We start from the raw sequence: 12,450 nt of genomic DNA on the forward strand, positions 1-12,450 counted from the left end.
CATGTTCATTCTGTTCAAACCATCCAACCGTGCATGCTCGTCAGGTTCATTCAGGTGGGTTAAACGCCATAATACTGTTGGTTCAAATGTCATATATTAATGAACAAGTTCATGTCATGTTCTGTCAGTACAAACATGTTCTAATTAAATGTTATTTTAGTGAAAAACCCGACCTAACGTCACTCGCGATTGTGAAGTTAACTGTAACAACTAGCTAGTTAGCGAATGTTAAAGGGTACAACAGCTAGTTTAATGTCTCACACACACACACATACATACACACATAGTTTGTATATTTAAAGTGTTGTTTTGTAGCTTGTTCTTGGTGCTTGTAACAGGGGAGGCTGGTGGAGGTAGAAATAGCAGGAAATAGCAGGATCATTGTAACGCACGGGGAGAACAGAGATGGAGTCCAACGATGCCAGAACTGTGGTTCTTCTTCTGAGGTTCTTCTCCAAATCGGAGGTGAGAAGTAGTTAGTTCTGGTGTGGGTGTGGGCGTGTGCGCGTGTGTGTGCGCACTGACTGTCCTGTCTCCCCTTCAGATTCAGACTATGATCGACAAGGCAGTCGACAAGGCAGTCAAGGAGATAGAGGCCAAAATAGAGAAGCTTCAGCAGCAGCTGGAGTGTCAACTCGACCTCACACAATGGGAGGTGTGTGTGTGTGTGTGTGTGTGTGTGAGAGTGTTAATTTTAATTAATTAATTAAAGAGTGTGTGAGTGAGACCCCCCCCCCTCCTTCACTCTTTCCCAGTGTATCAACTCCAACTTTTTCCATGTATTTGTTTCTCTGAGAGAATGTTTTTTTATTTGAGTGACATGTCTCTCTCTCCCTCAGGCACAAGTTACGAAGATGGAGCGTACATTGCGTAGATTGGATGCAGCGAGGAGTAGGACAAAGGTAATATTCATGTCTTTCCCTCACACCCGAGCACTCCACTAGGTGGAGTAATTCTCTTTTAAAACGTGCTTTTAATCTATTTTTAGTGTTCCTACTACTACGTAGTACGTCATCATCATGTCCTCTCCATGAAATGTAGTGTATTTGAGTACTGAGAAAAGCTGTATACAACATTGCATTATTATTATTATTATTAATACTATTATGATGATGATGATTATTATTGTTGTTGTTGTTATTATTATTATTATTGCTATTGTTACCCATCTAGATGTGGGTACCTACCAGTGATAATATACCGTAGCGCTTTTTTGTGTGACTTTATTTTACTTCATAATATCATAACAATGATGTTTATTGTTAAATATTACAAGTTGCAATTCGATACTTTCAGAAAAAGATATAGCCTGCCTACTGATGATTATAGGTTGTTGTTTTTTTACATACATAGTTGTATTCCACATTTTACGGATTGCACCTTTAAAAAGAAAGTCATTGTCGTAATAGAGCAGTGCTTTCACGACAGAAAGAACCTTTTTGCGGCACTTTACCACTTCCTTTCTCGCCGGCGCTTTGGAAGAAACATTGTGACACTGCAGGCTGGTTGATTAAAATCTCTCGATAGGCTGTCACAATCATTAAGGTGAGATACTAACAACATATGTAAAGATGCATGAAAATAAAACATTGACGCTGATGTATAAAGCCATAATGGTGAGAGACGTTCTCATGAGGAGATGGCGTCCCACCCAGTTAGCTTGCTCGCTAGCCGCCACCTGGCTAAGCTGTCGTCCACTGAACCAGCAGCAGACATGCTGAGTAGCATTCTTCATAGCATTAGCATGCTAACAGAGAGATGCTTGTTAACCAGCTGCCCAGCTGGATCCTAGCTTGTTTATGATGCCACGTATTTTGTCACATTACAGACCTCATATCTTGCTCTATATTGCTATTTGTGCCATAATATTGATTAGGCTAGGAAGATTGTCACTCCCGTTAGCTGGAAAGCTTACGGAGATTGCTTCATTAGGATTAGCTCAAATGCTACCTCAACAGCAGGTTTTTGCTGTTAAACAGTAAAACGGCTGATGGTCATGATGAGTCAGTGATGACTAGTCCACTGCGCAAGCTGACCGGTGCTAAAGTGCATTAGCTGGAGAAAGCAGTGCTGATCGTTGTCTGAGGCCGTCTCTGCGACCACGTAGTACCACTCCCATATGTAGACATCTATTAAACTCTAATCCTAATGTCATGTACTGTACGTGAAAAAGGCATATCCCAAATCTGTATTTTGCTTGAAATCCTCATGTGCTTGTATCCATGTTCTCCCACCTCAGATCATGGCGAAGTTCCATGCCCCTGAGATCCAGGACAACCCTTCAGGATGGGGACCCTGTGCTGTTCCTGAGAAGTTCAAGGACATGCCATACCAGCCCTTCAGCAAAGGGGACCGCCTGGGAAAGGTCGGCTTCCACCCTGCTGCCTGTTATCTCTCGTCATGAACTGCAGCTTCAAGAGTAGGCTTCAGTAAACCCGCTCATCTATTCTCTCTGTTTGTTCATCACTGCAGGTGGCTGACTGGACTGGAGCAACATACCAGGACAAGAGATACACAAGTGAGTGATTTTTTAAATATTTTTTTTTTTACTTCAGATGGTCAAATGCAGTGAACCCAGTGTGTCTCGTCCAGTCTAAACGTTTATGTTGAGTACTTTTTATTTTTTAAGCCAATGTCTTGATGCAAATGTGTGTCTGTGTTTTGACAGATAAGTACTCCTCTCAGTTTGGGGGTGGTAGTCAATATGCCTACTTCCATGAGGAGGATGAGACGAGCTTCCAGCTGGTGGACACTGCGAAGACGCAGAAGACTGCCTACCAGAGGAACCGCATGAGGTTTGCTCAGGTACTAACCCGTTGCCTGCTCCGCCATAAACAAACCACACACGCAAATGTACAAAAGCGTATATGTGACGCAAACACACACACACACACACACACACCGTGGATTTATTGTACTCAGCCTCATATCTTTTGTTACTTTTACAGAGGAATCTGCGTAGGGACAAGGACCGTAGGAACATGACCCAGTTCAACATGCAGACCCTGCCTAAGAGTGCCAAGCAGAAGGAAAGGTGAGCTACCTTCAGTCAGCCAATCCACCTCATACGTGACTCTCTATTATGACCCATGTCATTCCCTGCATCTCTCTTTAACTCTAATCTAATCTGGCTCTGTCAAGGGATCGCATGCGCCTGCAGAAGAAGTTCCAGAAGCAGTTTGGTGTGCGTCAGAAGTGGGACCAGAAATCCCAGGTATGTGATAGTGGCTTTTTTCAGAGTACACCACCTGACCGTCTTGTGGAACCTTGTTGTAATGTCTCAGACAGGTAAGGCATCTGACCTGGTGGTCACCCACTGCACACCTGCTAACGCTACCATTCTTCCTGTGTCTTCTCCACTCCCTCTCCTCCCCCCCCCCCCCCTCTCTTTCTCTCGTCATCCCCCCTCTTTACCTCTATGAACTTATTCTTAGCTGAAACCCCGGGACTCGTCTGTTGAGGTGCGGAGCGACTGGGAGGTGAAGGAGGAGATGGACTTCCCCAGGCTGATGAAGATGAGATACATGGAGGTGGCGGACCCTACTGAAGTGTGAGTATCTCATCCACACACAGTATCCACACACAGTACACACGCTTACAGAGTTCTCATGAAAAACCCACTCTTACCTGTAACGGGTCATGTGTGTGACTCATCTTCCTTCACTTCATCTGCAAGGGGCTAGCACAGTCAAGATGCTCAAGCTGCTTGTTGTCTGTGATGAGTCAGCGTTTTCACCAGAGGGACACTATTGTACAGGATGTTTTCAAATACAGTGAGGTTGATCTATATGCCCGTCTTCCATTTAAGTGAGAGCTGCGGTGCGTTGGAGCACTATGACAAGGCCTTCGACCGCGTCACCACTCGCAATGAGAAGCCCCTCAAGAGCATCAAGAGGATCTTCCACACCGTGACCACCACCGACGACCCCGTCATCCGCAAGGTACACGCTCGCACTACACACTTGAGAGATGCCGTTGTCAAGGAACGGAGGGATCAGGCATTTATGGTTTTTGGACTTTAGATTAGACAAATCGCATCACCTACGCTCTTTTCTCACACACACACGTGCGCACACACACACACTTGAATACTGTATATTCTGTCCTCAGTAAAGCATTACATCAAAGAACCCAAAATATAACAAAAGGTCATACAATTACACACACACACTATATATATATATAGTTATATATATATATACCGGTATATATATAGTATATATATATATTACATTAGTTAGTTTCAAGTTGATTTAGTTTTAAAGTACAGTGTCACCAGACAACTACATCATTATTACATAAAAGCACTTTGTTAGGAACACGTGTACACCTTCTCATTCATTCAGGTTTAATACCAATCAATCATCGCTTGAATGCCACCGCCTATTTGAGTATTCAGTGCCAATCCAAAGGACTTGCCACGAACCTGCTTCAAGACTTTCCCGCAACAGCGCGAGCAGTGCTTAAATACAGATGTAGTCTAAAGTGTGTGAGCTTACAGCAGCGGGGTGGGACTGAGAGACGCTTTGCTGAAGCAACGGCGCCCAACCCAATGTTAGAGATCTTTTATGTTATTATGAGAAGTGTAAAAGTATTTTAGGTTCGTTATGAAACTGTAGGCTGCCACAATTTAGGTAATTAATAGGAAACACTGTTTCAGTGTTCTTCAGTGGCCTTCCCAGTCACTGGATCTGAATCCAATAGAACCCCTTTGGGATGTGGTAGAACGGGATATTCACAGCTTGATAGTGCACCTGAAAAATGCAGGAATTGCGTGATGCAATCATGTCATTATGGACCAGAATCTTAAGGAAATGTTTCCAACATCTGGAGCCATGAAGAATTTAGGCTGTTTTGAGAGCAAAGGGGAGCCCTACCCAGTATTAGTATCGTAGTAAAGTGTTTGGTGAGTGTACAAAGTACACTCATGGAGTTGGGAAATGGCAGTAGGTAGACAGAGTTTCTACGGTCAACCGTATGCAGATCTAAATAAGGGCAGGAAGGCTTTTACACAGAACTGGTGCTCTGAGGGTGCGAGTGGGTTGGTAGGATCAGATCTGCTAAATAGTCAGGTGCAAGACCGTTTAGGGTGTTATATGTTAAAAGCAAGACTTTGAAGTGTTATTGGTAGCCAATGCAATGATGATAAAACAGGGGTGATATGATAACATTTTCTGGTTCTGGTCAGAAGTCTGCCAGCTGCATTTTAGACTAGTTGCTGACTTCTTATGGCTAGAGGAGCCAGATAGAAGTGCATTGCCGTAATGGAGTAGTAGAATGAATGCTGTGTCCATAGCCCTGTTGGAGTGGATCTTGGTCTTCTATGCTTTGTCATATGACTCCCTCCCCTGTATCCCCCCTCTGTTCTCCAGCTGGCTAAGACCCAGGGAAATGTCTTTGCCACTGATGCCATTCTGGCCACTCTGATGTGCTGCACACGCTCAGTCAACTCCTGGGACATCATCGTGCAGAGAGTGGGCAACAAGCTCTTCTTTGACAAGAGAGACAACTCTGACTTTGGTGAGGTTTTTCTAAAGTTCATCCACTCATGAGCTATTAGTCCGCCCTATCAAAAATAGTCTTGCATAGACTAACGGTGAATCACATCATATCCATCTTTATGTAGGAGTATTTACCTTTGTTAGGTGAAGTGGCTGTCTTAAGATTCTGTGAGATTTAGTTGTTTTTTTCCTTCTTTGTTTTCCTGGTTTGGTTGATCTAACCTTCCGTTACGATTCATCTCAGATTTGTTGACCGTGAGTGAGACTGCCAACGAGCCACCTCAGGACGAAGGCAACTCCTTCAACTCACCCCGTAACCTGGCCATGGAGGCAACCTACATCAACCACAACTTCAGCCAGCAATGTTTGCGCATGGTCAGTACACCTCCAACTAAATGCACTTGAGTGGTTTACAGTCACCAGCATAGGATTTCCCTTGTTTGAATATGTTCTTGTAAAGTAATTGTCTTTTCTTTCTTTTTTTACCACAAGGGAGGTGAGAGGCACAAGTTCCCCAACCCCAATCCCTTTGTGGAGGAGGACATTGACAAGAATGAAGTGGCCTCTGTTGCCTACAGGTGGGTACTGACCCCTACTGGTCTTAGTTAATACTACATACAGCCTCTTACACAGTTGGACCATTCATAGTCAATGTAACATTTCTTGGGTTCCTCTCCAAAGACACATTATTTCGATGTATTCCCTCTTTATTGAGTTCCATCTAATCTGTGTCTTGTAGCACTCCAGTCCTCTGCTGCCATGCCTCCATTGGGTTTGCAGTGTGAGAGCAATATCTGTACAGCACCACAAACTGCCCTGTGTGTTTGTGTTCCAGGTACCGTCGTTGGCAGCTAGGGGAGGACATCGATCTGATCGTGCGCTGTGAGCATGACGGAGTGATGACCGGGGCCAACGGAGAGGTGTCCTTCATCAACATCAAGACCCTCAACGAGTGGGACTCCAGGGTAAGAGAGAGCGGGGAGAAAACGAGTTGATAGAGAGGGGGGGGGGGGGGGGGTGCAAGAGTTGGTTTGCGAGAGCCCTCATTTTATCCCAGTACAGTATTAGTTGTTGAACTCCTTTGCCTCCCGTCTTCCTCAGCACTGTAACGGAGTTGACTGGCGTCAGAAGCTGGACTCCCAGAGAGGAGCTGTTTTGGCCACAGAGCTGAAGAACAACAGCTACAAACTGGCCCGCTGGACCTGCTGTGCCATGTTGGCTGGCTCTGAGTACCTGAAGCTAGGGTGAGGACCCTACAGCACAGTACACACACACACACACACACACACACACAGAGTGTACAACTGGAAAAATCAATACACACCAACAATTTCCAAACATTATCAGTTGATACGTTTCTTCACATCAGTACATTCTCTGTGAAATGACTGATGTTATTCCCTCCCCGACGTTTAGGTATGTGTCTCGTTACCACTCAAAGGACTCTGCTCGTCACGTGATCCTGGGCACCCAGCAGTTCAAACCCAACGAGTTTGCCAGCCAGATCAATCTGAGCATGGAGAACGCCTGGGGCATCCTGCGTTGTGTCATCGATATCTGCCGCAAACTGGATGAGGGCAAGTACCTCATCCTCAAGGACCCCAACAAGGTGAGCCAAGCCCGGACCACTCACCACTGCGTCTCTATGGGACCCCAGAGCAGGCCGTGTCTTCAAGACTGTCTGTCTTAACGGTTTCAATAAAGCTTCTATATTGATCTATAGATTTTAGCTTACATTATGTTCAACATGAGTCCACATCTTCTGCTTTTTTTCGTCAACAGCAAGTGATCCGTGTATACAGCCTGCCTGATGGGACCTTCAGTTCAGATGAAGATGAGGAAGAGGAGGAGGATGACGAGGAGGAGGAGGAGGAAGGTGAGATGGAAATGAAGACTCCATGTTGCACATGGTGAACAGTAAATTTGCGTGTGGGCAGTAATCGAATTGCTCATTGCAACAGAAACAGACAACAGCTGTTCTCAGAATATTTGATAGACTTGAGTGAAGTGAATGATATTACAAGTATACTGTTTATTTGTGACATTTTTGCACATTACATTCAAACAGTCTCTACACTAGATGTTAATTCTATGATTATGTTTACTGGTGGAAACATTCTCACCTCCTTTACTCTTTCTCCTGTCCTTCCTTCCCTCCCTCTTTCTCTTCCTCCTTTATTGTTTCTAGATGAAGAGAACTGAGGTGTGGAGATGGCTCCAGTGACCAAAGCTGTACCACACAAACACGTGTTGCCCTCTAAACATTCAAATAAAGATCTGAGAGAATGGCTGTCTTGTTTCAGTTATTTAGTCTTCTTTCCCTTTTAAAGATGGGATCATTATTCGTTAATAGAAAAATTATGGTTCAGTAGACATTAATCTGTGCATGTGTATGAAGTGTCGAGTTGATTTGAGTTTTTGTCATATCATCAAATGTTATGATGATGATACGGTTTATGTACACAAGTGTCCATGTTAATTCTTAGTGCCCCTCTGGGACATTTGTCGTTTAAAGCAGCTTCTCATCACTATGAGTGCTCGTCCATGTCCCAGATGAACTTCAGAGGCGTAGCCCCCATCCGCTCCTTGAAGACCTGGTCAAACCTCTCACTCTGGGCCACCGTAAACGTGTTCTTCCAGTCTCCGATTTGACCTGCCATAGAACATGGGCATGTTACTGTATGTTATGTTGTGTATGATAAGATACCAACTGTCTACAGTATATATGAGTTCTAACCTTTACGCATAAAGGGTGCTTTGAGCATATCCTCTGGAATGAACTCATAATTAGCCTTTGGGTCCTTCCTCATGTTGTTGAATGTGCTATTTTCCACTATTTTGACAATGGCTGCTTCACTAAGGTCTTTGCCAAGGAATTGGCTGATCTGGACCACTGCTGTCCTCAAATCCTGAGAAAATGAACATTAGGTCATCGAAGAAGAAACCTTCAAGTGTCAACTGAATTGTCAACAATGAACACATTCAATCACAATGAAGGTGGCACTCACTGCATGGAAGATGCATACATTCACATGATTATGTATTTCTGATAAACAGGGCTGCTCCTAATCTCTCTAGCTAGACATGGTGTAGTAAGTCTCCATCTCTTACCTTGACCATGTCCTCATAGGACAGGAATAGAATGTTGTACTGGTCTCTCATAGCATGCCACACTTTGATGTGATCAAACCAGGACTCAGCACCAACTGAAAGCACAGATTAGAAATACACATTTCTCACCATCCCCTTCCTTGAAAGATGCCCTTTTGTGATTCACAATAAAAACCATTTTAAAGTGTTTCCTCTCATTGTCATAAATCATTACACACGTATGTTAATTAATAAATTAGGCCTCTAGTTATTGTGGTATGAAATCTGAAATGGTCTGAGAAACGACATTACCGTCCCCTGCCAGATACTGCTCCAGAAACTCCTCAAAGCTCTTCGGCGTCTCAAGCTTGGCCCAGGCACAGGCGAAGTGAAAATAAGAAACCACATTGTCCTTTGGGTTCCTCATCACATAGACAATCTACCAAATAATAGAGCAGAACATTTCCCAGTCACTATACTAGAGCAGTGAAATTGAACTTTGTCACACAGGCTTGAGGCTGTGGATATGAATGACCGTAAAGCCTTCATCCTCTGCTAGAGCCTACCTTTGCCCTCTTATCCCTCAGGCCTGGGGGCATGAGCATAGGGGTGAGATGAGAGGCGAACAGCCGTGGAGAGGGGCGTAAGGAGTAGTCTAGACGACCCTCTGTATACTCCAGCCACGGCATGGTCTCCAGGTTGTTGGAATACACAGCACTGTCCTCTGACTCATAGAGGGAGGTGATGATCTGTTGTGTCCATATAGTTCCTGAGTCAATTATGTGTGAAAAGATCTTTGTTTTTTATTGTCTTTATCATCAATCCTGTTACTAGGGCATCCACTGTTTCGGTTTCTTTATGTATTCATACACAAATGTTGAGCTGCATTTCATGTGTTAAAGACTATTCATATTATTGCTATTAAAGTTGTCACTCACCTGATTTTGGATACGTGACTAAAAAGACGTCAGTGTCCCTAATCTCAAATCTCTGCAGGGAGTCAATGTACTCAGCAGTGGTGATACCAATGGCAAAGTTGTAGTTCTTGTACCTGCAGAGGTTGTTGTTCAGCGGCTCCATAATCGTACTTACAATAGCTTATATCAATATCATGTACAGTGGTTACAATGCTAGCAGATACCAGTTAGACGAAGGCAGACAGAAATGGACTTTAGAACCCTGACGTTTCCTTTTATGCACATCTGACACTGCCCTCCTGCTTCAAGCTTCTGAAGTGTCAACACAGAGAGCTGATCTTCTTCTACATGACTATGGGGGGGAAAGGCTGACTGAAGGTCTATAAGCATTGCTGCCATCAACAGGTTTGGAGTATAGATACAGAAGTCCCTGGTAATAAATATGGGATCAGCTGCAGTACATTTTAAAAAAAAGAATTTCCCCACATATTCGAAAAGAATTGAGAAGAAGTACAAACTTATTTAATCCCACCTCTTCTCCATAAATCATAAAGATGCTTCCTGTTCAAATACTCAAATTAATACCTTAATATTAATTGTATATATCTCATATATACAAATACTGCGTACCCAAAAGTCAAATATCGTATTAATTACATTAAAAAAGAAAATAAAGAATACAATACATATTTAGGAACCCAAATGATAAATGATAATTGTGGTAACCTTTAAACGTAATAAAGCCACATGACGCTTGATGTCCTTTCGGTTTGTACTTTATATAGAACGGGAGCATGGAGTCATACATACATGTCTGTGCGTCTTACACTGCGCACCTGTATTCCTATCTCTGAATACCGGATACGGAAACACATCCTGTCTACATCTCTGTAGTCCTAGAAATAATATAACTCCCCCTGGTGGGAAAACATAGATATTGCATCTCAATATAAATCCTAGGTATAATGCTCACATTATAACAATAATAAATAAACAATAACCCCTGTAAACACCTTGTGATTATTAACCCCCGCCCCCCATCATTCCTGTACATTATGAAGACCATGTTTTTATACCTTATTTTAAACTGGATTATATTTGGACATTGCTTTAACTCCACATTCAAAAACTGTTCCAAAGCTTCTCTCCACAGATTGATATACAAAACCCGTTCCTGGTGGTACGAATACTGTGTGTTTTGAAATAATAAAAAAACATTAAATGATAACCCCCCTCTCGATCACTGAACATTTTTTTTATATTTCCTGGTAGCAGGTTATATCCCTGAGGGCGGTATAACATACTGCTCTACTGTCTTCTGGAAGGTTGTGTTTATCTATGTGTGAACCTTGGATCCCAGTAACAGTAAAAGGGGCTGTACATATTGATTAAAAGGGAGTGGTTGTAGACAGAAAGCCATAGGCCTACCGATAACAAGATGGCCATCAGTAGAATAGGAACTGCGTGATGTTGTTGTTTTACTAATGCAGCTACCTGGCACTTATAGTTCAACGAATCAGGACATATAAAAGACATCATTCTCATAAGGTACTGGTCTCTTGTTGCCTTCTCATACAGTCATAGGGAAAACAGTGGATGTTAACATACAGAGGACGGTGAGTTGGAAATGGAAGCAACTGGCAGCTCATCAACTTGTCAACCAGGTCAGTTTCCTATGAACTAGCAAACATAAGACCAGAGAGGTGATTTGTTTCATTTCACTTTGCTGTATACACCAAAGTCAACACCAAAGATTATTTAAGAGAAACAAATATATATCCGGTGCCAACTTAATGTAATAGGGATTCAATTCAATACAATTAACAACCTATCTACTGCACCCCACTCATTTAGCATTGTATGATGTTTTTGCAATCTGTGGCAGGCAAAGCTGTCCCCCTCTCTATCATCTCAGGGTTGAGAATAATCCTGATTGGGGAGAGAGAGGTTGGCAAGAGTGCTGTGGGCAATGCCATTCTGGGCAAGGGGGTGTTTGATGCAGTGGGGGTGAGAACCACGGAGGCAGTGAGGAGGCGCGGCACGGTAGCTGACAAGCAGGTGACGGTGGTGGACACGCCGGGCTGGGAGTGGTTCCCCTCCAGGGGCTCCTCACTGGAGGTCAGAAGGGAGATCGTACGGGGCGTGACCCTGTGCGAGCCAGGTCCACATGCCCTGCTCCTGGTGGTGCCGCTCTCCTTCTCCTTCTCCAAGCGGGAGCAGCGGGTGGTGGAGGAGCATGTGGAGCTGCTGGGCGAGCGGGCGTGGAGCCACACCATGGTGCTGTTCACGGTGAAGGGAGGCCGCCTGAAGGACGCCACGCTGGAGGAGGAGGTGGAGGAGAGCGAGGAGCTCCAGGGTCTGGTGGACAGGTGTGGCGGCCGCTACCATGCCCTCTACGGACGGCCCCGGAAGGGCCATGACGCCGTGGCAGAGCTGCTGGGGAAGCTGGAGGACATGGTGGCTGCGAACGGAGGGAAGGTGCTCCCCAGCCAGGAGATCGTGGAGGAGGCCAGGAAGAAGGGGGAGGAAGAAGAGAAGAGGCAACAGGAGGAGGAGAGGGAGAGAGAGGAGGAGCTTAGGAGGGCCAGGGAGGCTTTGAGGAAGCTGGTGCTGGATGAGGAGACAGAGGAGGAGCAGGAAAAGGGAGAGGAGGCCATTGGACAGCAGAGAGCACGAAGAACAACAGAGGAGACCTCACACGACAGTAAAACTCCTACACTATTCCATGTCTATTCAATGTCTTCTCATTACAGAGACATTTTCGGAATGCATAAACATTTGGTACAGCTGCTTATGTCCACACATTCACTGACATGAGATGATGACATACATGTACCTATAATGTATGTATTCCTTGTGTGTTGTTCAACAGCAGCAGTGGAGAGCAGTCCAGCAGGTCCTACAGCAACTCCACACCTCAGTTGGTCTGACCTCAGGGCAAT

At 44.4% G+C, this 12,450-nt stretch overlaps 3 protein-coding genes across 3 annotated transcripts; 2 read left to right on the forward strand and 1 right to left on the reverse strand.

Annotated features, from left to right (window-relative positions):
- The first annotated feature begins 1,455 nt into the window (after positions 1–1,455).
- On the forward strand, positions 1,456–7,785 carry eif3d (eukaryotic translation initiation factor 3, subunit D). Its single transcript, XM_080524563.1, has 16 exons — positions 1,456–1,545; positions 2,240–2,365; positions 2,473–2,518; positions 2,669–2,805; positions 2,949–3,034; positions 3,142–3,214; positions 3,435–3,550; positions 3,809–3,941; positions 5,373–5,520; positions 5,746–5,876; positions 5,994–6,079; positions 6,337–6,466; positions 6,603–6,745; positions 6,918–7,110; positions 7,284–7,377; positions 7,690–7,785. Exons 2-16 carry the CDS (start codon positions 2,243–2,245, stop codon positions 7,701–7,703), a joined length of 1,653 nt encoding a protein of 550 aa, XP_080380689.1. The 5' UTR covers positions 1,456–1,545; positions 2,240–2,242; the 3' UTR covers positions 7,704–7,785.
- Positions 7,786–8,021: 236 nt separating this feature from the next.
- On the reverse strand, positions 8,022–9,799 carry sult3st1 (sulfotransferase family 3, cytosolic sulfotransferase 1). The gene is made up of 6 exons (XM_080524564.1): positions 9,530–9,799; positions 9,158–9,360; positions 8,904–9,030; positions 8,613–8,707; positions 8,239–8,410; positions 8,022–8,154 (listed from the first exon to the last, which is right to left on the reverse strand). Exons 1-6 carry the CDS (start codon positions 9,669–9,671, stop codon positions 8,030–8,032), a joined length of 864 nt encoding a protein of 287 aa, XP_080380690.1. The 5' UTR covers positions 9,672–9,799; the 3' UTR covers positions 8,022–8,029.
- A 1,572-nt stretch (positions 9,800–11,371) lies between these two features.
- On the forward strand, positions 11,372–12,438 carry LOC308150306 (GTPase IMAP family member 4; the record flags this gene model as incomplete). The annotated part of the gene is made up of 2 exons (XM_080523152.1): positions 11,372–12,246; positions 12,381–12,438. The coding sequence occupies 2 exons, from the start codon at positions 11,372–11,374 to the stop codon at positions 12,436–12,438; spliced, it is 933 nt and encodes a 310-aa protein (XP_080379278.1).
- Between the last annotated feature and the right edge of the window lie 12 nt (positions 12,439–12,450).

This window comes from Nansenia antarctica (assembly GCF_963989245.1).
Source record: "Nansenia antarctica genome assembly, chromosome: 2".
Lineage (NCBI taxonomy): Eukaryota > Metazoa > Chordata > Actinopteri > Argentiniformes > Microstomatidae > Nansenia > Nansenia antarctica.